This window comes from Euprymna scolopes, chromosome 23, assembly GCF_053919585.1.
Source record: "Euprymna scolopes isolate OS-2025 chromosome 23, ASM5391958v1, whole genome shotgun sequence".
NCBI lineage: Eukaryota > Metazoa > Mollusca > Cephalopoda > Sepiida > Sepiolidae > Euprymna > Euprymna scolopes.
In genome coordinates this window covers 115,304,169-115,330,264 of record NC_136504.1, presented here as the reverse complement: position 1 = coordinate 115,330,264, position 26,096 = coordinate 115,304,169, and the positions used below count along the sequence as shown (strand labels likewise).

General features: G+C 35.1%; 1 protein-coding gene across 1 annotated transcript in view; it reads right to left on the bottom strand.

The window, feature by feature from the left end:
• LOC145246147 (polycomb group RING finger protein 1-like) overlaps nt 1-24,395 on the bottom strand; it is a 37,681-nt gene extending 13,286 nt beyond the window's left edge. The window contains exons 1-6 of the mRNA XM_080107995.1: nt 24,183-24,395; nt 18,669-18,771; nt 14,912-15,064; nt 7,584-7,646; nt 4,519-4,621; nt 2,340-2,475 (exon numbers count right to left, since the gene is read on the bottom strand). Of these exons, the coding sequence (XP_079964121.1) occupies nt 2,340-2,475; nt 4,519-4,621; nt 7,584-7,646; nt 14,912-15,064; nt 18,669-18,771; nt 24,183-24,266 (642 nt within the window). The 5' untranslated portion in view covers nt 24,267-24,395. The remainder of the gene's footprint in view (nt 1-2,339; nt 2,476-4,518; nt 4,622-7,583; nt 7,647-14,911; nt 15,065-18,668; nt 18,772-24,182) is intronic.
• Nucleotides 24,396-26,096: the final 1,701 nt, after the last annotated feature.

Here is a 26,096-nt window from a genome sequence, read left to right as displayed (position 1 = left end):
AAAAACGAATTAATGTAACTTTTTATATAAAAATATAACAGGGTTAATGGAATACTTAGCGATAATGAACGGCATGGAAGAAACCGGAAGTATTTACACTCAATGTCCTCGGCCGAAAACGGAAAGTGACGGTGGCGTTAAAAATTTTTTTCATGTTTAATATGTATAAACGCAATTAGGTTAGATAAAATAATTGTTTACAAATATGATGACAAACGGAATTTTCTGAAACAGCTTTAAAGAATGCGAAAAATACTTGGAGGGAACAAAAAAGATAGGCACGATATATCGTCGACACGTGTGTGCAATGGTATACTTAGCGGTAATGAACGGCACGGAAGAACCCAGAAATATTTCCAGTCAATGTTTTTTAGCCGAAAACGGAAAGTGACAGTGTCGAAAAAAAAGTTGTTTTTTTAATATGGTAATGTTTTTTAATTTTTAATATTTAAAAACACAGTTAGGTTAGATAGTCATTGTTTCCAAATATGATGACAAACGGACTTCTAAATTTCTAGTTTATCGACTTTGAACAAACCAGACATTTCATTTTTATATATATATATATATATATATATATATAGATAATAATCAATAGAAAATTGATTATTATAATATATACAAAATCTGCATAAATTAAAATATATTTAAACATATTTTATGACGGGCTATGCTGGGTGTCCCTGCTAGTTTAGATAAATACTTTTGCAGTTTTAACAAAAGAGCTACAATAATATCAGGGCGTCTCAATTTACACTGAACATCCACAGAACGCCAACATCAATATATTACACATAAAAGAACCCGTTGTGGAATTTCCATAGGTCCTGCTAGTGTGTATATATATATATAAAATCATTCTCTTTCTCTCTCTCTCATATATATATATATATATATATATATATATATATATATATATATATATATATATAAAATCATTCTCTTTCTCTTTATATATATATATATATATATATATATATGACTAATTGTGTTATTTTTGTCTGTATAATTTTGTTAATTTTTATTGTATACTTTTCAATAATGTTCTTACATTTTATTTCAATAAATCGTTTCACAATAGAAATATTAAAAAACAATAAAAGTGAAGGATGTGATTTGCCTCATGACCACTTCTGGACTCTTACACGACAACATCGATAATGCCTCTGCACAATTCTGCAGGTCTGCTGGCACCATTTTGTCTCCAATATCTAAATCGGAACACGATGCAGGATCAACCCCCCCCCCCTCAACCAATCTCAAAGAGGAAACTTTGCTGGTTTAGCGACGTTGTGCACTGCAACCCAAGTTCATCGACAAAGCAATAGCTCCAGAACCACGGAAAGACACAAAGATGAAGATATGGTTTGAGGTCATCAAAGCTGACATCAAACAAACCTAGCTCCGATGGTCTATGGTATTCACCGTTGGTCCCAGGACTGACTACCCATCACTATCTAAGCGACTGCAGACCATTCGGTTAGGTCTGCATTAATCCGGGATGCTGGGTAAATAACGACTGAAGTTATCCCAAAATCTATGGAAATCAGAGTCAACGATAACTCTTCTAACGAACATACAAGGTGCATTCAATAAGTTTCCAGACTTTTTTGTACAGGCATTTAAAATTGTCATAGACACTTGGAAATTTAGTATGCTATTGCTCTACATCTTACGAGATGAGTGACCAATTTTTATAATTCCAGGTTCAAATGAACAGCTACAGCAGGAATTAGAATACATCCTACTAAAGCCTGATTGTCACAGCTGGTGAATTTCAAAAATACAATTTGGACGCGTGGACACTTTAGAAGAATGATATGCAATAAAATCCTATTTTAAACCTGGAAAAAATCTCACAAACATATGGAATGCTTCAGACTGCTTTTGGACAATCTTACATGAAGCGAGCATCAGTTTTTGAGTGGCAGAAGAGATTCAAGGAAGGCAGGGAGTCTGTGAAGGATGATGAAAGATATGGGGGGGGGGGGTAAGGAAGTCAGAACACCAGAGCTGATTGGCTAAATAAAGTAATAGTTCCAGAACTACTTTCAGATTAGCAAAGATGTTCGGGAGGCCAGCTTAAGCTGTGGTTACACACCATCAAAGCTGACATTAAACCTACTTTTAGTTCACTGATTTACAATGTTTAATGCTAATCTCAGGACCGCCTGTCCATCATTATCTTGGTCCCTGTGGACCGTCATGCATGCTCTGTGTTCATCCGAGATGTGTGTTCTGCAGCAGGAGTCGGCTCAACCTATCTTAGGTGAATGTTGCCTGAAGTCGAATAAAAAGTAAAAAAAATAAAAAATTGATGAAATTTGTGAGATACTCACGTCTAAACTTGAAGGTAAAGAAAGTTTTTTTCGTAGCAGGGATTTCACCTGAGACACCAACACTCGTATAGAACAACGCACAAACTTTTTTTCTAATGGTCGCAACTGGTAGGATCCATTTTCTGCACATTGTGGCCTGCAAGGAAGAAAAAAGAGCAAAGATTCTATTAAAAGAAATTTAATAGAAACTTACATGTTGGGTATCGATATGCTCATTGATGTATGTTAGGGACAACCATTGGGATTTGTTATAATATGTCCATAAATGAACGAGTAATATGTTTCATATTTATTTAACATATGACTGGTTAATAGTAAAAAATAAAATAAAAAGCTGGAATTAAGATGAATTTCTAATCTGGGAGCCACAGGTCTTACTTCAAAATCCCTACCTGCAGGGGCCATGCATCCCTTCAGTTACACATTAAAAAAAAAAAAAAAAAAAAAAAAAAAAGACTGGAACCCCAATCCCACCCAGAAATTGCACATAATTTTTCATAGCAAAAAAAAAAAAAAAATGTAATAGGATTACAGAAGAAAAAAAAAAGAATTCTGATTTACAAATAAAAAAAATAAAAATTTTTATTATCAGCCCCCAAAATCAAGAGATTAAACCATTCCTGTAATGACCTGATTTCTCTTGATTGTGGTTTAATGCTGGTTCTGTGCAGTTCTAGGAGGTCTGATCTCCCAGGCTTTGCCTTCTCTCTTTAAGAAGTTAGTTTATTTCTGAGACACTCAAACCCGGGAATGCCGATGGGACTGCCCAGGCACATTTTGCAGGTCAGAATGCCCCTCCCCAGGGACGCTGATTTCTCAATCCCACTTTCCAACCCTGGTGTCACAATTCTTGCAGTGGGGGAGAACTAAATACCTCCTTGTTATCCTCGGCTCCCCAAAATTCAGAGATTAGAGAATTCCTGTAAGGATTGGGTTCATTGCGGTGTAAATGCTGTTCCTATGCAGTCCTTTGAGGTCCACATCCACAGGCTTTGCCTTCTCGCTTTGAGAATAGGTTAGTTTATTGATAATTGCCTGAGGTGCCCTGACTGGGATATGCCAATGGGACTGTCTTGGAACTTTTTCAGGTCAATGTGCCCCTCCTTGAGGATGCTGACTTCTCAATCCCAGTTTCCGAGCTTGGTGTCACAGTTCTTGTAGTGAGAGATAACCAAATAACAAGCCTGCTTCATCTTCTTAAGAGATGATGAATAAAATATAAAGAATCTACACCTGTCTTATTTTGGGTTCTGGTTATTAATATATCCACTGATGTATGTTAGGGACAACCATTGTAATCTGCATCCATGTATGTGTATGTATGGATAAATGAGTAATATGTATTGCTTCCTTATGGAGTCTGCTTCCATCATCTTTAAGAGTGATACATAAGATGAAGAAACTACACCTGTCTTATGTTCTCATTCCAGATAAGTTATCGTACATCGTTGATTAGTTTTGGAATAAACTGTTTAAATTTTTTTTTTTTTATCTTATCTCATTGGGTCTGATTTTAAGAAGTTTATTTGAAATGATTATTTGATGCTAAAAGCATGAAATAATTGAAGTGAAAATAGAATATGTTGAGCCTTCTTTAGTTTTAGTACTTAGGTTGCTGTGAATGTTCTCGCCTCTGCGATGGGTAATACCAGGCAATGCGTCATTCTTGCCCTCCAATGCAATCTGTTCCAAAATATTGTAATCTTGCAAATATATTGATGAAAGAAGAAGGGAAAGAAAGAAAAAAGAAAAAAAGAAAAGAAAAAAAGAAAAGAAAAAGAAAAGAAAAGAGGAAAAGAAAAGAAAAAAGGAAAAGAAAAAAAGGAAAAGAAAAAAGGAAAAGAAAAAGGAAAGAAAAATAAAAAAGAAAAAGAAAAAGGAAAGAAAAATAAAAAAGAATTCAGAAAGAAATAATATAAAGAAATAAAAAAGAAAGAGAAAGAAGCAGAGAAATATAAAGGAAGAAAAAAGAAAAAAGAAAGAAAAAAGAAAAAGAAAAAGAAAGAAAAGAGAAAAAAGAAAAAAGAAAAAAGAAAAAGAAAGAAAAAAGAAAAAGAAAGAAAAAAGAAAAAGAAAGAAAAGAGAAAGAAAAAAGAAAAAGAAAAGAGAAAGAAAAAGAAAGAAAAATAGAAAAAAAAAAGAAAAAAAAAAAAAGATGCTAACCCCTAATCATACTTACCCATATCGTTCTAAACATAAACATATCTGTTCATCATATTTGTATTTATGTCCTTCTGGATGGTTCACAATGGTGGATGGCTTCAATAGAGTTTTTTCATCACCTAAAAAAAGAAAAGAAAAAGGAATTGCTCAAAAACTAGAACTTCTTTTAAAACCTTCTCAGGTAAGTTTAATGTTACAAATTGAATACTTTCCTAAGTTTTAGTCAAATAAGCTTGAATTTAATATCTTTTTTTTTTTTTTTTTTTTAAGTATTTTGGGGTTTTATTACGAAAAAAATCCAAGGATGAATATTCCAGCTTGGAAACTTTTGAGTATAGAGTCATTCTTGTCATCATCATCATCAAGTGGTGTCCTGCCTGGTACAAACATTGATGGCTATGGCTTTCCATCCATCTCTCTCCCTCAAAGAATTTATGAATTCTTTGTTGCTTATCTTTACCAAGCCAGATGTTCTGATTCAGAATCCTACTCACCCTAACCTACTCACACTGTTTCTCAAAGAGTGATGTATTGCTATAGCTTTGTTAGCAGTTTTTTTTTTTGTTTTTTTTTACAAGGAAGTCACAACTTATCAAGGCCCGGAAGCCACTTGGGGATAAGGGTTATTCCATGTACAGTAATCAATGGTACAATACAGTAGTAATTGCTAGTAATGGAGATCTGATAGAGTGTCTTACTTAAGGGGGCGGTTCATCAAGAACTTGTTTATGTTGGACTTGAAGACATCCAAGTTGTAGTCAGGTGGGAAACAGGCAAGCAGCAGAAAGTTCCACTGGCGTGCACTTCTAAGAAAGAAGCTTTGTTCATGGAATCTACGTTTGGATTTAGGCACAGATAAAGAGTGGGGAAAATTACTGACAGTTGTTTCAGCTAGACGGGTGCTTTTCGTAAAAAATTGGTGAGGGGGACCAGTGATTGGAGCTCACACGAGCACTTGCCATGGAAATAACGATAAAACAATAACAGGCTCGCAACGTCCCTTCTGTGGGAGAGAGGTTGCAGAGAAGAGAAAAGGGCATTCCCCACTAGGCTACGAAGTCTATTTTGTACTCTGTCAAGGTAGGATAGGCTGTTTTTAGCAACTCCTGCCCAGATATGGCAGCAGTACTCCATCCTTGGACGTGCTTGGCTTTTATATTTTATTTTAATTTCTCTAGCGATCAGCAAAAGATTGTCAAACCAAATTTAATTGGGAAAATATAAAGCGTGAAATAAAACAAAACAACTTATTACTTGGGAAATAGTTTAGTTTGGACCAGCTCTCTGAAGTGGCATAGCATTCTCAACCCTTGTCCTGGTACGACCAAATAAGAATGGCTCAAAATTCCAGGTTTGTACAGACAGTGAGTTGCAGTTTCGTTCTGTCTGAGTAGTACCCATACTGAGTGATTGTCTTAACTATCGTACCCAGAGGTATCTTTTGCTCAACACAACGCAGAAAAAAAAAAAAAAAAAAAAAAAAAGGCAAAAGAAGTAACTATTATAGAGAAAAGAGGTATCTTCTGCTCAGCACAATAAAATACGAAACTATGGACAGATATTTTTCTGCTTGCTTCTGTATTACATAAGTCACCTGCTTTCCATGCCTCACGTTACCCTGATCGAGGAGCTAAAAGTGGGTTCTCGACCTTGTCCAAGGGTCTCCCAGAGAATAGTGGAGAGGAGGAGATGCCTTACTTTTCCCTTGTCCTATCACTCAGATTTTTGTAATAAAAAAATAATTAAAAGAAAAAACAAAGGAATGTAAGCAATCCCTTATCCCTGAGTGGCTTCCGGGCCTTGATAAGTGGTGACCACCGTGTAAAAAAAAGCAAAAGTAGAGAATATCAAATGTAGTTGTCCCAAGCAAAAATCAGGAGTATCAATCCAGTCAGAGAAACTTTGGATTGCAAAGAATCCATGTAAAGAATGGTAGTATGATTAGCAGTGGCCTTCTTGTGTTAAGATAAACAGCTATGATTAAATATTTCAAAGAGATTCGGTATATTTTATAAAACGATTTTGGTACCTGATTGGTTCTTATCACTCCTAGCTATAAATATAATCGTCCAAATCTTTATCATATCCTGGTAAAATGACAAAAATATTGCAACAGAAACAAATATATTAACTAACCATAGATTAAAAATTAACAATTTTTTCTCAAAATACAGAAAATATTTTGAATGAATTGATATTAAAATGATGGTTATGTTAAACTATACTGGAGGGGGAGAAGGTTACATCCCCTCTCCCACATGCCCTGAAAAATTTGTAATAAAATAGATGGCAGTGGTTGATTCTGGTGATAACGAAGCTTCAACTTTTATATAAATTTTAATTGAAAAACAACAACATCAATGTTTAGTGCATTTTTAATCAGAAACCTGGAATTTTGAGACATTCTTATTTTGTCATACCAAGACTTCAGAGAGCTGGTCCAAACCAAACTATTTCCCAAGTAATAAGTTCTTTTGGTTTATTTCATGTTTTACATTTTCCCCAATTAAATTTGGTTTGACAATCTTTCGTTAATTGCTAAAGAAATTATTAAAAATAATAAAAAAAAAATGTGAAAGTTGTGTTTGAAGGCTATATCAATGCGGTTCGTGGGAAACACTGTGGATACGAGTTAGTATATAAAAGAGTAATGACAATATTAGAAGGAATTTTCAATTATGTTACATTCATTTACCAATGTAACATGTACAAAATAGGTGTTGATGTCCCTAATTTTCGATAGTAACATCTCTTCTTCAGGGGAGAAAAGAAGACGAAACATATAAAACTGTTCAGCGAAGTTTTGCTTTGTCGATTTTATTTTTTATTCATTTGCAGAAGTCAGTGTCGCAGTCTGCTATCAAATCAATTTCCAGGATACGAGTTGAGATGGAGATTACATATTGTTAGAAATTATTGTAGCATTTTTTTTAATGCTTAAAAATGATTAATCTTTGCATGTTACGTTTAAAGTGTGTACTTAGGAGTGTTAATGACTGCTGTATTAGATCTTCATATTAGAAATTAATCATTTTTCCAGATAAAAAACAAACAAACAATTTCAAAAGAAGTAAATCTTACCATCTTTCTTCTCATTTCCGAGGCCACGAGAATTATAAAATTCTTCACGTCTTTTCTCTTCATCTGAAAATACAGATAAAATTTATTGAGATTTTCAAAACGAAGATAGATAATTTGGATTACGTTTTTCTTGTACTCCCCTATGCACAAGATATGAACGCTCCTGACCCTGACCCTATGCACAAGATATGAACTCTCCTGACCCTGACCCTATGCACAAGATATAAACGCTCCTGACCCTGACCCTATGCACAAGATATGAACGCTCCTGACCCTGACCCTATGCACAAGATATGAACGCTCCTGACCCTGACCCTATGCACAAGATATGAACTCCCCTGACCCTGACCCTATGCACAAGATATGAACTCCCCTGACCCTGACCCTATGCACAAGATATGAACTCCCCTGACCCTGACCCTATGCACAAGATATGAACTCCCCTGACCCTGACCCTATGCACAAGATATGAACTCTCCTGACCCTGACCCTATGCACAAGATATGAACTCTCCTGACCCTGACCCTATGCACAAGATATGAACTCTCCTGACCCTGACCCTATGCACAAGATATGAACTCTCCTGACCCTGACCCTATGCACAAGATATGAACTCTCCTGACCCTGACCCTATGCACAAGATATGAACTCTCCTGACCCTGACCCTATGCACAAGATATGAACTCTCCTGACCCTGACCCTATGCACAAGATATGAACTCTCCTGACCCTGACCCTATGCACAAGATATGAACTCTCCTGACCCTGACCCTATGCACAAGATATGAACTCTCCTGACCCTGACCCTATGCACAAGATATGAACTCTCCTGACCCTGACCCTATGCACAAGATATGAACTCTCCTGACCCTGACCCTATGCACAAGATATGAACTCTCCTGACCCTGACCCTATGCACAAGATATGAACTCTCCTGACCCTGACCCTATGCACAAGATATGAACTCTCCTGACCCTGACCCTATGCACAAGATATGAACGCTCCTGAACTGTATAAATTAACTCAGAGTTACGACTCTCGGGGTTATAAGTGTACTTTCGTAATGTCATCTTGGCGTTACTTACGATAGTTGCTCTTTGTAAATGTTTTTGTTTCAATATATTTTACCTTTTCTAACTCGGCTCCATATCCGTGTTTTCCTAAGTGACCCTTCCAGGGCAACAGTTTTAGAAATTTTGAGATATGGACTTATGATTTCTATTATTTGGACTACTTTTCTCATCTTGTTCTCACAATGTTTCGTCTGATATAACCTCTGACCTTCTTCAGGTATATCTTAGCAAGCTCATGTATCTTTATGTAAACTCGAGAAACTGTACAAAATTTTGAATGGAACACTTTCATCCACAGGGGTTACATGCTCTTGTTCTGTCAGCCATGACCAAGTAGAAGTCTTAAGTAATTTGTAATATGCTTACGATTTCAACCGGATTCTGTCCAAAATTCCATAGAGATTCCTTAGTTTGGCAAAATGCACTTTATTTTTTGCTAGTGGGAGTATCAGACATTGCCAGGGTGTGGTGAGGTGTGTGTGGGTGGGATGGGGATGGGGATGAGGGATTTATATCAAAACAAAATGAAAAATAAAGAATAAGCGAACGTAATAACCCTATTTAAATGTTATAACTTTTTTTTAAATCGGAAAAACAAAAAGAAAAAAAAAATGGCATAAATAATCAAGTTTAAATGGTAAAACTTCTTTAAAAAATTGGAAAAACAAAATAAAAAACAAAAAAAAAACAGAAAACGTGATGGCAAAAAAAAAAAAACATATGAACAAGAAAATGGCATAAATAACCGTTTCAATATTAAAACTTAAAAAAAAATATATCCGATATCTCGGTTAGAATGTGCAATCTGAAGATAATAACCCTGTCACTATAACCACTGGTCTATGATCGCGTGAGCGAAGTTACGTTGTTTTTTTTTTATATTTAAACTAATTCAAGAAAGAACGTTTTTCACACATGCTTGTTTGACTAAATTTTCATGAAGGAACGATTTTTTGCTACCCTACCTCATCACGAACGACTATTTTATTACTTGACCGTTTTTTCTAATTTCCACATATTATTCAACCAAGACATCGCCCTTTCAGACAGCACCGGTTTCGACCCGGTCTGATGCCGCTGAGAAAAGTTTTAGGCAGACATACAAACATACATACATTTAAACAGACAGGTGAGATTTATATTATAGACTAGCGGGGGTACACGGTGTTGCCCGAGTGTTTGGAGGTGTAAAAGAAAAAAAAGGTTTTGGTTGGTAGGTAAGCTCGTATCCGAACCCTTGAGGTTAATAGGCTGATGACTTACCATCATGCTTCACTGGCAGAGAACTGAAAATACGTGAAATGAAATGATTAAAAAGTGATGTGACAGCTGCGTCATTTAAATGAGATCAACCATCATGCCATAGGGAATGAAACGCACTTAACTTTGGCTGTAAGCCAGTTTTTGCGTATGTTGTTTGCTTCCCCCAAGATGTTTGGGAAAACCAGCTCCCCATTTAAAGGGGAGTGTCATAATGAATAGCAATTGTCTGATATGACGAATTTGGGCCAGATTGATTAAACTTTGTTGCTTTCTGGACGTCCCAAGCATGAGTGCCAGGCTAATTTTGCTACGGTTCAGTTTTGCTTATATACGACAAAGCCAAAGAAACACACGGAGAGTAAAAAATATCGTGAAAATAGCGTGTAAAAGTCACCCAAATAAACGATACACACCACCCCCTTTCGTAATTCGTACATATTATAATCTAGGTAGCATATAAAAAGTTATAAGAATGAGCGAGCAAGCCGAGAAGCAGCCAGAAAAAAGTCTTTGGCAGACATATAGAAAAAAATGCACACACACACACATTTTCGCTTTTATATATATACTAGCGGGAGTACCCGGCGTTGCCCGGGTGTTTAGAGGTGTGTGTGCCTGGGGGAAATCAAAACAAAAGAATAAGCTAAGTAATCACCCTGTTTAAATATTATTAAAAAAATTTTAAAACTTAAAAAAAAAAAAAAAATCGGAAAAGAAAAAAAAAAAAAAACTAACGTAAGGCAAACGATGTTAAAATTTCTTAAAATCGATAAAAACAAAAACAAAAGAAAACGCGAATGTGTGATAGAAAAACCCCCCAGAAAAACGAATGTTAAAATTTCTTTGAAAAAAAAAAAAAAAAAACATAGAATGTGAAAAATGGCTTAAATAACCCTGTTTCAATATTAAACCTTTAAAAATAAAAAAAAAGAAATCTCACACCACGATTCGAACTCACAACCTTTAGATAATGACGCCGCACTCTAATTAACTGAGCTAAGAAGACGTTGACGGAATTAGGTTGTTTTTTTTAATATTTAAAATAATCCATGTTCTGATGTCATTTGCGCATGCGTAGAGCCATCTTGTCATGAAAGGATGGTTTTTGGCTAACCCACCCTGTACAAAAATGGCTAGTTTAGGGTGAAGGAATTAATGTTTTGGGCCAATTTTTCTATATTTGTCGGGCGAAGGTTTCCGCTTGAAAATAATACCTATCTGGCAAAAATCCGTGGCCTGTATCGAAAGTTTTTGCGAGACACAAACATATTTTCGCTTATCTATAATATAAAGCTGAACGTCTGTGTGTGTGTGTATGTGTGTCTGGTCACGAATAGTCTCCTATATGGTTGACTATTATAGAAAACTGATAGAAGATGTATCGAGACACAGGAATGGGTATGTTTGATCTTGCAGAATGGTGGTTCATTAAAATTGTGGGGTCTGCGTTCGCGCCTGGTCCACAAAGTATGGAAATAAAAAATGTAAAAATGAAAAAAAAAAAAAAAAAAACGTTTACAAGGGTTTTTGATATAGATGTACATAATAATACTTTGATAAGTATGTTTTAACTTAAATAGGGATGGTATAATAAAATTGTGGGGTCTGCGTTCGCGCATGGCCTCCATAGAATGAAAATAGGCACAAACTTTAATAAAGACTTTTCATATCTATCTGCATAAGTATACTTTGATAATTATGTTTCAGTTTGAAGAAATGTGGTACAATAAAATTATGGGGTGTCCGTTTGTGCCTGACCTCCATAGAATGGAAATATGTCACAAAGTTTAACAAGGTTTTTTAATATAGATCCACAGAATATTTTGATAAGTGTTTCAGTGTGAACAGGTATGGTATAATAAATTATGGGGTTTATCTATTTTATTTTTACTTTCATCATATTTTGCTTTGGTTTTGATACCCCCAAATTCAACCCAAGTTTACAACCCTTCCTTTTCATAACCTATCATACTTTCATAAATCAGAGTCCATTTTATGTAGGCTGTTTTTGAACCCAGTCAACGACGTGTACTTTTGCTAGTATATATATAAAGATATAGATTATTACTAGCAGTTCAGCCCGACTTTGCTCAGACCCTATATATTGTTCATAACTTTATGTGTGTGTGTGTATATATATATATATATATATATATATATATTAAAAAAGTTTGACTCATGCCCAAGTAACCTACATTTAAAATTTCAAATGTTTAGACCTAAAATTAGCGGAGGAGTTTGGTAGAGTTTTCAAAGGTCAAATCGTTGAACTTCGACGCCTCAACAGTCAAATTTCTGTCAGAAAACTGATTAAAAAGATTTTCCCAAATCTCAATACTCCTTATGTCAAATCTCGAGTCTGTAGACTGAAAATTGACAGAGTAATTTGGTAGGGAAATGTATACACATAGACAATTTCACTTTTATAGATACATAGATTGTCATTTGACCCCCAACCAAGGCACAGTCATAAGGAGCTACTATTTGGGACCAGATTTGCAAGGATACTATGTAGGGAGTTGGGCAGCAAGATGTCTGTTTACATTACATTTTAATTTTTGCATGTCACTACAGTCAGGGAAGCACAGGCCTGAGAGTGAAATTCAAAAGTGCAGCAGTATGAGAGAAAATGCTATTATAAGGAGTAAGAAGGCTTTACAGCATCTGAAGATCTCTATAGTATAGGGGTGGGATTTTGCTGCTTGTTGGTTTTGACGAAGGTGTTGAGTTTGTCAGAGCACTTGCCACTGCAATACTTGTAAAACAGGCTCAAGGATTCCACGCTTCAGCGATGAGACAGTGGTTGGAGTTTAGTTGATAGTTCAGGACCTTTTAGGTTGACGACTCTTTTTTTTAACCCTGAAACCGAGAAACTAGTGGTAGATGCACTACTCCATACATAGGCGAACCGTGGCCTTGTAGAGATACAGGATAATCTCAGGCATGAGTAGCCTTTTAGCATGGTAGAGAGAACTCACCTTCTTCGTAGCAGCCTTGGTAATTACTTCAATGTATTAGCTTGAATTCATATTGTCTGTGAATGCTAAGCCTAAGAGCTTTAGGGAAGTACCTTCATGCACTGTATCATTAGCCATTGCAATCATTGATTGAGAAGGTTTCTTATAATTATTAAAGGAAATAAGCTTAGTCTTGCCAGCATTGAATGTTATCAACCAGTTTCGGCCTCATTCAACTACAGACTGGACATCTTCCTCTTAGAGTTTGAGCAATTTCCTTAGATATGTGTTTGTTAGTTTTACCCTCAAGTCTGTTATAGAGCATGGTGTCATCAGGTTACATCGGCCAAAATGCTGTAAAGAAGGTGGGCTCTCTCTACCATGCTAAAAAGAGAGTATTTTCTAATTTTACAAGGCCACCATTCGCCCATATATGAAATATTGTTGCCACATTTGGGCTGATGCATCTGCTACTAGTCTCTCCCTCTTAGACAGGATTCAAAAGAGAGTCGTCAACCTAATAGGTCACGCACTATCAGCTAGGCTTCAACCTCTGTCCCATCAACGAAATGTTGCATCCTTCTGCCTGTTTTATAAATACTTTAATGGTGGATGCTCTGATGAACTATAAGCCCTTGTACCCCCTCGATGTAAATACCCCCAACAAACAGCAAAATCCCACCCCTACACAGTAGAAATCCTCCCTATATATAAGAAAGCTTTCTACTCTAATAGTTTCTTCTCTAGGACTGCTAGGCTTTGAAATTCCCTTCCGGGTTCCTGTTTTCCCGACTGTACTGACATGCAGAAGTTCAAGTGTAATGTAAACAGACATCTTGCTGCTCAGTTGCTCACAGTCCCCTTCGGATACACATGGACTATGCGAGACCACTTGATGGGCAGCACTACCTCATAGTAGCGGACAATTTCTCTAAGTGGCCTGAAGTCTTTAGGTGCAAAAGCCCAATTATTAACTTCAGTATAAAAACTCTTCATGAGGTATTTGCACAGTTCAGAGTGGGTGATTGTTTAGTGTCAGATAACGGCAATCAGTTTACATCTGGGGACTTTCAAGAGATCATGGAGGACTTCCAAGTGAACCACATCACAATTTCGACTTACCACCCAGGTCAAACAGACAGGCTGAAATTTGTGGACACCTTGAAGAGGGCTTTGAAGAAGGCAAAGGACACTCCATTCGAAAAAGCGTTGCAACAATTTTTTCAGGTGTACCACATGACCTAATGAAAATACACCATCCCACATGTCTCCACATGTTCAGGAGAAAAATATGTTCAGTCTTTGATAAATTATTACCAAAACAGGTAAAATCCGCAAAGAAAACTATTCCTAAGAAGAATTATGTGCTGGGAGAAAACATATTCTTCCAGATGCACAAAGATAATATTTTCTGGTAGCAGGAAACAATCAAGAACAGGATTGGCCGTATTGTCTACATGGTGAAAGGAACACATTCCACGCACAAAAAACACTTGAACCAGCTATACAAATCCAATTTGAACAAGTTAAGTGAAACCACGCCAGAAGAGGAGACATTGAACTTACTGTATGATCTGGAACCTTCTCAAACTAGTACCGAAATATGTTGTTCCGGCAGAAAAAGGAGGTCAACCTGAGAAAGAAAAACTATATTTTGGGGAAATAAATCTTCGGAGGGTTGTTCTGGGGTAGTTAACACTCCTATATCTATGATAGTATGAATACGTCTAGCACTATATAAGCATGACATTTCTGCCATCAAGCGGAGAGCACACGTGTAGTTTAACCACTCACAGTAAACACCAGGACTCTTTCACCTTAATAGGTGACTCTTCACCTGAACAGGACCACAAAAAAAAGAAATTAAAAAAAAAAAAAGAAAACAAAAAGAACTATGTTATATCGTGAATGAAGCCATGATTAAAAAAAAAATATTTGCTACTCAAGTTTGATTTTCCTCCATTTCTTTTAAAAGGAAAAATATTTGTTTGCATGTCAACATTAAGAAATGGATAATTAATATTTGGACAACTTACTTTCAAACAGTCCAGGCACTAACTTGTAGACAATATCCTGCAGAGTCCGATCGGCTCTTAAGTTGGCCAAAGGCTGAGTTTCATGAATTTTCACATTACAATGCGGGCAGCATTTGCTGCTTTGTAGGTATTTAACAATGCAGCTTTTACAGACTGAAATAAAAAAAAAAGAAAAACATAAAAAAGAAAAATATAGAAAATCAATTTTTATTTGTGATGGAAAACATGTGGATTAGTGAAGGCCACTCGAGGACAAGGGTCATGAGCGTAAAGTAGTCAATCGGACAATATTGTAGTAATCGTTAGTAGTGGAAATTTGATAAACTGGATTATTTAAGGAGACGGCTCATCAAGAACTTGTTCACATTGGACTTGAAGATAACCATATCGTAGTCAGCTGGAAAGCAGGGAAATGGAAGAAAGTTCCACAGGCGTGCAGTTCTAAGAAAGAAGCTTTGTTCATGGAATCTACGTTTAGGTTTAAGCACAGATAAAGAGTGGGGGATATTAATGAGAGTGGTTTCAGCTAAATGAGTGTTTTTTGTGAAAGTTTAGCAAGGAGGGACCATAGATTGATGTTCAGATGAGCACTTGCCATAAAAATAACGATAAAACAGAGACAGGCTCGCAATGCCTCTTCTATGGGAAAGAGGTTGCAGGGAAGAGAAAACAGCATTCCCTACTAGGCTACAAAGTCGATTTTGAACTCTGTCAAGGAAGGATAAGGTTTTCTAGCAGCTCCTGCTCAAATGTGGCAACAGTACTCCATCCTTGGATGTATTTGGCTCTTTACAAGTAGAGAATTATATCGGCAGTGAGATGTCAACTGGAGCAGTAGAATAAACTCCACATTTTTTTAGCAGCATTGGCAACGGATTTGATGTATGTGTTCCATTTCTGATCGAGAGTAAAGGTTAGATCCAGAAGCTTGTCAAAACATGGAGCCTCCCCAAGACGAGAGTCATTCATTTCAATTGTTACCAGATGGGGATCAGAGCATTGATGATGGAAAGATAGAAGCTTGGTTTTAGAAACATTAAAATTAACCAGCCACCTCTTTCCCCATTGCACCATGTGATCAAGATCAGAGGAGAGAGAATCAGAGAGAATTTGATCGTTTACGGCCTTTGAAGCGTTGCCATAGATAGTAGTGTTGTCAACATAAATGTCTACAAATGATCTTAGGATATTATTTTGCAGATGATTGATGCAGATCAGGAATAGAGTTGGGTCCAGGATGCACCCATGAAGAACTTCAGCATTAATACTGTGAGCCTCCGATTTCTGCCTATTAACCACTACTCTTATGAACCTATCAAAGAGAAATAATTTAATAATAGAGAAGATATTTTCAGCTATACAGTAGATGCAGATCTTGTGGAGTAAACCTTTACGCCATACATATCAAAGGCCTTTTATATGTCAAGAGCAATTGCCCTAGAAAGGAAGCCTCCATCGAGAGATTTGCTAATCCTATGGTTGGTTGATTGTTTTACGGCATATCAACCCTTTTCGGGTTATTTAATGCCGAATCCAAAGATTTTGAAGAAAATTTTTTTTAATAGAATGTATTTGTTGTTTTCACATCGGTTTCTATTTAACCCATAGTTGGGACCCTAACAGGTACTACCACTGGACTTGGAAGCAATGGTAATTAAAGGGTGGCTCCACACTCCCCAAAGCCCACAAGCTGGGGCCTCACCACTGGATATAGTTTAAGGTCATATCCAGGACCCCCATTGAGGGACTTTTACCCTCTGCAGGGGGGCAGTCGGCGTATTCTAATGCCCCACCGACAGGGCCATGCTAATCCTATGAGATATAACTGGTATAATAATAATAAATTGCAAAACGCTGCAGGCAATAAATTGCAAAACGCTGCAGGCAATAAATTGCAAAACGCTGCAGGCAATAAATTGCAAAACGCTGCAGGCAATAAATTGCAAAACGCTGCAGGCAATAAATTGCAAAACGCTGCAGACAATAAATAGCAAAACGCTGCAGACAATAAATAGCAAAACGCTGCAGACAATAAATAGCAAAACGCTGCAGACAATAAATAGCAAAACGCTGCAGAAAATAAATAGCAAAACGCTGCAGACAATAAATAGCAAAACGCTGCAGACAATAAATAGCAAAACGCTGCAGAAAATAAATAGCAAAACGCTGCAGACAATAAATTTCAAAATGCTGCAGACAATGAATTTCAAAATGCTGCAGACAATAAATTTCAAAATGCTGCAGACAATGAATTGCAAAATGCTGCAGACAATAAATTGCAAAACGCTGCAGACAATAAATTGCAAAACGCTGAAAACAATAAATTGCAAAACGCTGAAAACAAAACTTTAACACAAGAAAATAAGACTTCTGGTAAATTTAATTGAAGGAAAGCAATATTTTTATTTTGATGTTGTGGGTTCCAGACAATGCCGAAAAATAAACTAGCTGATTATTATTAGGATTGTATTTCATAAGTCGAAATGGAATGTCACTGAAAATTGGTATTTTATAATAAAATATTTATAAGCAATAACTTAGACATGTTAACTTAATAGAATAGAATTTTATTCTGACAATTATATTTTCAATTGGAAGAAGAATTGTGAATCAAGAGGCCAGTTTGGAATATGGGAATAATAACAAATGGATTATGTGAAAACCATCAGAGATAGAAAAAAAAACAAACAAAGAATTTACCGGAAAACTGAAAGGAATATGAAACATGAAGAAAATCAATATAATACTAATAAATGTTGCATCCCTCTGCCTTTTCTACAAGTATTTAAGTGGTGAATGCTCTGACGAACTGCAATCACTTGTGCCCCCACAACATGAGCACCCTCGACAAACCCGACAGGCTGCTAAATCCCACCCCCACACTGTAGAGATCCCTAAATGTAAAAGATCTTTTTACTCCAATAGTTTCTTCCCCAGAACCGCTAGACTCTGGAATTCCATTCCAGGTCCCTGCTTCCCCAACAGTACTGACATGCAGAAGTTCAAGTGTAACGTGAACCGACATCTTGCTGCCCAAATCCCTACATAGTACCCCAGTAGTTGTTGCCCCTGATAGTAGCCCCCTACACCAAAGTGGCAATTTGCCTTGTTTGGGGTGAAAATGTAATAAAAAAAAAAAATAAATAAATAAATGTAGGAGCATTAGGAACAGTCCCAAAGAACTTAGGAAAAAAAAAAAAACAGGAGAAATCGGAATCAAGGGGAAGACTGGAACATCAGCAATGACGAAATGTTATGTTGTTGGGACTGGGAAAGCCCAAATATTAAACTAGTCAATTATTAATTTTTGTAAGTCTAAATGGGATATCACCTAAAATAGGTATTTTAGGATGAAATATTTATACACAATAATTAAGGCATGTTAACTTGATAGAATGGAATTTTATTCGGACAATTGTTTTCACTTGAAAGAGGATGCAACACTGCGGTGATGAGACGGTTTGATAAATTGTTTGTTTTAACATTCCACATTAGCATTTCCTGATACATTTCTACCATAAATATTTTATCTACAAAAATATATTTTTCGTCTCAATACATATTTTCTAAACATTTTATTTTCCAAACATCAAAAAAACAATCACGATAATAATCGTTCAGCTTACTTGGCATCCCCCCGACAGTGTTCGATATAACAGTAACACTCACTCTCAGACCATTATTTTCAAATAATCATTTTAATACATTTTAAACGAAATAATTTGTTAATTTGCTGAAATCTTCAGTGATTACTTACAAGTATGAAGGCATTCAGTGATCGTAGTTGCATCAATGAAGTATCCCGCGCACAGCGAACACACAATATGTGGATTAACGTGTCGGATGCGGATTTTCATCATCTGAAAGATGTACGAATGAGATAGAAGTCAGATAAAGCGTTAAATATGGTTTCAAAACGGCAAGAAAAAAAAATGTATAGTCTAAAAAAAAAAAAAAAAATTCATAAGTTCCTGATGAGGGCTTTGTTAAAGCCAAAAATTAGAAACTTTAAATAAAAAAATATTGCATGTGTTTGATCTTCTAATCATCATGTTTGGAAGTTCATTTTCTCAGGGTTTCTAAAAAGTGTATTTCTGCTCATTTTTACACATCTGTACATCAATATCATTTTGAAGCTCGATCCTTCGGATGACAAATATCAATAAAACTGGCCAAAAACATTAATTTCTTCACCCTCAACTGGGCACTTTTCTACAGGGAGGGGTCACTTTTTTCGCCGATATTTTCGAAAGTCATCCCCTCTTTTCGATTGTCTAGCCTTAATTTAAACCTACGTCACTTCCGGTTTGGCGATGGGTGCAACAGCAAACACGTCACTTTTAAAAAATTTTTTTAATTCACATTCTTTTCCTCTTTCACAATACAGGTTCAATCCTGCCTGCCTCCCAACTTTTTTTTTTTTTTTTTTGCTCATCACACATCTCCAAACCCCCAGGCAACGCTGGGCACCCAGGCTAGTTCATTTATAATAGATAAGTGTCGATTTGAAATTAAGTGAACTAACTTAAAATTTGTACACTTAAGTTTAATGTATCACCTAAATTTGACAGCTTGAATTGGTTATGTTTTACAGCATATCAACCTTTTTTGGATTACTGGTAATTTTAGTTTTCATGCTTAGAGCTCTTCATGTCTTTAAATATTTATTTATGGTGTTTGGTTTGGTTTTTTTGTTTTTGTTTAATGAGTCTTGCACAGGGAAAGGAAAAAATACAACAGTAATGTTGGCTGTATTTTAGGTTGGGAAGCCTATATCTTCAGACAGCTGGATCTGGTAGCACCTGCTTGGTGAAGCCTATCCTCCACTCTATAATAAAGGGAAATGTGTATACATTCGAGTGTTTGAATATAAATAAATATAAATCCATCCTGTCACAGAAAAGCTATTATTTAAATAGAGTCTTTTCCAATTTCAGACGAAAACCATTTTAAGTAGTGATTTTTTTTATTTTCAATAAATAAACAAAGTTTTTACACGGGGGAGGGGGTATTTATACATGAATCTCTTTATTTCTACGATTTTTTTTTGTAATTGAAAGAAATACAAGGAGAGTTTTTTAAAGGTTTTACTTTTGGAGAAAATTAACTCAAGAGAGAGAGAGAGAGACTAACATTCTCTTAGCTAATTATTTAGTTCATTTCTTAGCTTAACTAAAATGGTGACATGTGGACAGATGCTAGGCTGCCATAACATTTCGCACTTAGCAATTATCAAAGTTTTCTACATTATTGATCAACTGCCCTGTGCAACCCATGGCAGACTCATTATTCGATATCAGCTTCCATAGACATACTTCCATTATTGACAATCTGTCTTTCACAGACAGATGGACTGGAAAACCTTTCTTATCTCTCAGCTCAAAAACATGTGATGGCATTCATTATCTTGACTCATACCTGTTTTGTCTACATCACCCACCCTTCATTAAACCCTTGAAATGATTTTGTTCTTGTTTATTATCATGCACTTGGTGTGACCCTTGTCAATTTGAAGTTATTTTTTTAAATTGACGTGAACACTAGAATATTTTAATTGAAAGTCAAATATGAACAGGTAAAATTATAGAAGAATAAAAGGCCAATCAAATGAGGTATAGTTTGTTTAAACAGTTACATTAAATTTAGCTTAAATTTGCAGGTTTTTTTTTTTTTAATTACAAGTGCGGACTTTCTTTTTGCTGCCTGTGTATGTTAAAACACAGAAAAAAAACAAAACTTTTCCAGCTAAGTAAAAAAAGTAACTTATCTTGCTTTTGGTAACATTTATCTTTTTACTTTTTGTTCTACAAACTACGGCAAAACATACCGCCAAGGATTGTTATGCAATTGTATGAAGCAGTTTCTTGTGAAGATGGAAATGTTCAAGTTAATAATTTCTATCAGGTTGTTGCATAAATTCCCACCGTTTCATAAAAAAGTTTTGTTCTAAAACATGTTTCGATATTTGGCAGTGTTATATATATATATCATTACAAAACACATGTTCTGTTCTACAAGATAATGGTTGTCATTTTTTGCTCATATAATTTTTTCTCGTTTTTCAAAATTGTCAAATGGATTGTCAAGTAGATAAAAAAATCACATTTTCGACACCTTTCTGCCTTTAATCAAGGTCAAAAAGTGAGTGAAGTGACCAAGGATATTTGTGTCATATATGGAGAAAACGCTATAGCTGAGAGAACTGTTTACCAGATTCAAACATGGTAATTTTGACCTCATTGATGCTTCTTGTTCCGGAAAACCAATCAAGATAGATAAAGACCAACTCAGGGTTCTTTTGAAGGAAGATGGCCATCAGAGATGTAGAGAATTGGGTGAAAAGATGAAGTGTGATTTTGCAACAAATTTCGTGCCATCTTCAGTTGATGGATTCACACAGATCCCACACCAACTTACTTTTGCTGTTAAAATTCTTTGATTTTCTTTAAAAAAAAAAAAAAAAAAAAAAAAAAGATGGAAACTTATGCAACTACCTAATATTTTAGCCATGTAAATCATTTAAGACCAGGATCAGCTTCAACATTACTTCAAAGCCAAATGGAGAGTAGAAAGTGGGTCTTGGGTTTACTTTCAGCAGCAGAGAAATAACTCATGCCTTCCTTATTTTTTTCCTTTAGTCCTCACATTCCATTAGCAATATTTCTGACAAATGGAAAAGAATTGCGGTTTTCAAATGCCAAAATCTATCCCACTAACACTTAATGTTGGCTATTTTTTGACCTTGAAATAACATTGTATTTTATTCAATTTTGTTTTTTCTTACTTCTTTACACCAAGTGGCTTCCTGTCTTGCCTGGAGTTATCTTTCATTTAAAAAAAAAATAAATAAATAAAAAAAAAATTTATTTTTTTTAATCATGATTTAATAGCAAAAACACTTAATTTATAGTAAGTCACATGGAAAAAAGAAAAATACAGTAGCCATCTTCATAGGTTGAGAAAGAGGCTAGCTTAAGAAAAACGAAATCTATAATTTTTTCAGGGTAATTTTATATGATTATATTATTTCCTTTTGTTTTTACAGGTTTGTATTAGAAATCACCAAAAACAACTCGATTGTAGACAGTAGTGATTCTATAAAATTATTTTTTTGGTGAAAGGATGGGAGATATGAACCTGTCATTCTTCCTTAGACCCCTACACCTTTTCTCTGCTTTTTATAAAAATAGCGACTATGTCTTTTCTGGTTGAGTTTTTATTTCAGTGTAATATAAAATATAGGTATAATTTAGTGTTTTTGGTAAAATTTAACCTGGTTTCCACCGCGACATTTTCCTTTAAAATGACGACTTTTAGAGGTTTACGGGTATGCTGAAAACGAATATTGCATTTAAATTTAGTTTAGCGATTATTTCAGCAAATGTTTTTTTTTTTTTTTTAATTTCTAACAAAATCAAGATAAAACAATATTTATTGCTTGTACACAGTTTTACCTAGAAATCAACTAAAATGTTCGATAATTGGAGACTTAAAAGAACGCCCATCAGCATTTTTGTTTAAAGAAAAAAAAAAAAAAAAAAAAAAAAATGGTTCTTGTCCAGAATTCCCCATGTATTTAAAAATAAATAAAAATCTGTATGATATATGTTCCCGTGACAAAACGAAAGTATCTTTTTCCAAAAACTAGGTAAATTGATCACATAGTTTTGTTTTTAATAAGAAAATAAAATTTTATGAGTAACTGAAGAGTGACTGTCCTGTCCATCATTTTGAAAACTTGATGAAAACAAAGGGAGATAATACAACAATCTCTCATACTTACTAAATTTATATTGTAATGCCTACAAATTCCCATTAATTGCTTTAAAATTTTGGTACTCATGCAGAGAGTGATCCGTGCTGAAATAATAACGTTATTATTTTAAAAGCCATTCTTAACATGGCGAGGGGAGGGTGTTTTGTACCTATTCTGTACTTTAATCTTATAATTGAATAAAAAAAACATATCATAAAACTTTAATTGAACTTGGAAATACGATTTAAAAAAAAAATAGCGCGGATCACTCTCTGCATTAGCACCAAAATTTTTGTTTTCCATTTTAATAATCACTTTTAAAATGACGACACACGTTTTCGAGTATGCTGAAAACGAATATCGCATTTAAATTTGGCGGAAGCAAGTAGTTTTCCGGAAGCAATGTAATAAACTCCTTATGTTATAAGTCGTGACTCGTGGTCATTTTTGTACGCGCAAGAAGCACACATTTTTGACGCAAGTATAACTTTACCTGATTTTCTTTATAAAAATAAAAGTACTTGATCAATTTATGTAAATTTTCGAATATGGTATTTTCGATGTTTCTTTATTTTATTTCTTTCTTTATTTTTGATAAGGGGAGACAAGAATCAAATGTATGAAGTTGAAATTTTAGAAGCAACTTTTTTTTTTTTTTTTTTTTTTTTTTTTTTTTATGGCTCCACCCCTTAATTTATTTGACCAAAAAATTTTTGAAAGCTATTGTAAAGATTTAAAATGAATGACTTTTTGCAAAACAATTCCTGACAGGAGAAAAGATGATAGTTTCCGTGTTCTTGTTCAAGAACTAGTCCGACCGACCTCTAATTTGGGGAAATTTTTTAACAGTATTTTTGCTCTCTCCTATCAATAAATAAGGTGGTTGGTCTATTATATCACCTCGCAAAAAAAAATAAAATAAAAGCAACAAGGTTCAAGACTGGTATGCACAGTTCATAGTAATAGACATACGAATAGATTTTCGCCACAGAAAAAGGGGTACTCATGCACTTATTGATCCGTGATGAAATAATAACGTTATTATTTAAAAAGCCATTCTTAACATGAGGAGAGGATGGTGTTTTGCACCTATTCGTTACTTTAACCTTACAATTTAATAAAAACAGACATAATAAAAATTGAAAATACTATTTAAAAAACAGTGCGGATCAATAAGAGCACTCACTAGCACCGAAAAATCAATAGTTGAATATTCTCTTTTTTATCTTGTGATTTATAGCGCATGTATTGAACGTGAAATTAAAAAAAATAATAATAAATAAAAAGTTTAGTAAATATTGTCTTTTTAGATCAGAAATAAAGTATTTGAAGAAGAAAATTGTAGAAAATCTGTTGTTTTTTTTTTAAACACAATTTTCTTCTTTCCTTTTTTCATTCAAAAGGGGTTGAACGGATTTCTAAGAGTATGTTTTTTTTATTATTATTTCTAGTTTTTTAGCAAATGGTAGAACAAAAAGATACGTGTATGAAAACTTGCGATGAGATTACACTTACCTCCTCCATAGTGACGTTTTTTTTAAGAAGGCTAGTGATAATATTCACAGTCCATTGCGTTGTTTTACTAAGTCTCGATACCATCACGGTGACTCCATATTTGCTCGTATCTGTCAACTTGGAACACGGTGTCGACGAAGAACGTGTCCCTTCTGAAAAATATGACTGACTTCGATCAACGTCGACAGGTGGAATATGAATACTTGTCCAGAATTTCCCCTTAAAAAAAAAAAAAAAAAAAAAAAACGAAAGAAAAATTTGTATGATGTACGTATGAAACGAAAATATCATATTCCAAAAGTTACGTAAATTGATCAAGTAGTTTTATTTTTATAAAGAAAATAATTTTTAAGCGATTAATGGGAATTCGTAGGCATTACAACATAAATCTAGTAAATATTAATTATTGTTGCGTTATCTTTGAGATTTTTTACAAAATGGCGGGCGAGAAAGTCACTCCTCGAATGCTCATAAAATTTGATTTTCTTATTTAAAAATAAAACTACTTGATCAATTTACGTGATGTTTTGGAGTATGATATCTTTGTTTTATCACGAGTACGTACATCATACAGTTTTTATTTATTTTTGTTTTTTAATACGGGTAAATCTGGACAAGAATCGAAATATTTTTTTCTTTTTTTTTTAATTTAGTTCTTCATGAGAAATTTCAATTACAGCTTCTCGAAAAAAAAAAAAAAATAGGCACATTTTTTTTTTTACTTAGGAGTCACCACTTATCAAGGCCCGAAGGTTACTCGAGGATAAGGATTAATGAATTAAAGTAGTAGTGTAGAAAACATGTAGTGACCAGCAAAACCAAGTGACGAATTTATACAGCCGGAATCTATTCATTGTGGGGACAATTTGATTGTGTCACCGAACACCTACGCAAATCTGTATAGCACAAGGAAACGCGGTTGTAAATGCTTCGCTTCGACACACGAACCCATGGGACTACATTTTCATCTATTCGTGTATGAATACAGTAAACACGTTTGAGAAAACTTGTATATAGGCACGAGCCCGCAAAAATTTAAACAGTTCCAACAGCATTATCACAAGTCACCATTAACCCTGCCCATGGTTATCAAATACGTTGGACTCTGTCTATTCGACATAAAACAGAACACCAAAAATACCAAAGTCTAGACAGTGTTTTCTCAAGATACTAATATCACCGCCCCTAATGTCGCTGGAGTCTAATTCCGAAGTACGTTTAAAAACTACCAAGTCCAAACTGCCTTTCCATAAGTCCCAGCAACGATTCCACAATCTACAAATAGCTTTTAGCAGACTGAATAACCAACTCGAAATTATTTTTTTATTACATTTTCACCCCAAACAAGGCACATTGACACTTTGGTATAGGGGGCTACTATCAGGGGCAACAGCTACTGGGGTACTATATAGAGAATTTGGCAACAAGATGTCGGTTCACGTTACACTTGAACTTCTGCATGTCAGTACAATTGGTGAAGCAGGGACCTGGAATGGAATTCCAGAGTCTAGCGGTTCTGGGGAAGAAACTACTGGAGTAAAGACTCTTTTACATCTAGGGATCTCTACTGTGTGGAGGTGGGATTTAGCTGCGTATCGGGTTTGTCGAGGGTGTTTACATCGTGGGGCACAACTGCTTGCAGTTCGTCAAAGCATTCACCATTAAAATACTTGTAGAACAGGCAGAGGGATGCAACATTTCGTCGATGGGACAGAGGCTGAAGCTTAGATGACAGTTCAGGACCTATCAGATTGGTGACTCTTTTGAACCTTGTCTAGGAGCGAGAGACTAGTAGCAGATGCACCAGACAAAATATAACAACAATACTCCATACATGGGCGAATGGTGACCTTATAGAGGTACAAAATACTTTCGGGTGTTAGTAGTTTTCTAGCACGGTAGAGAGAGCCTACC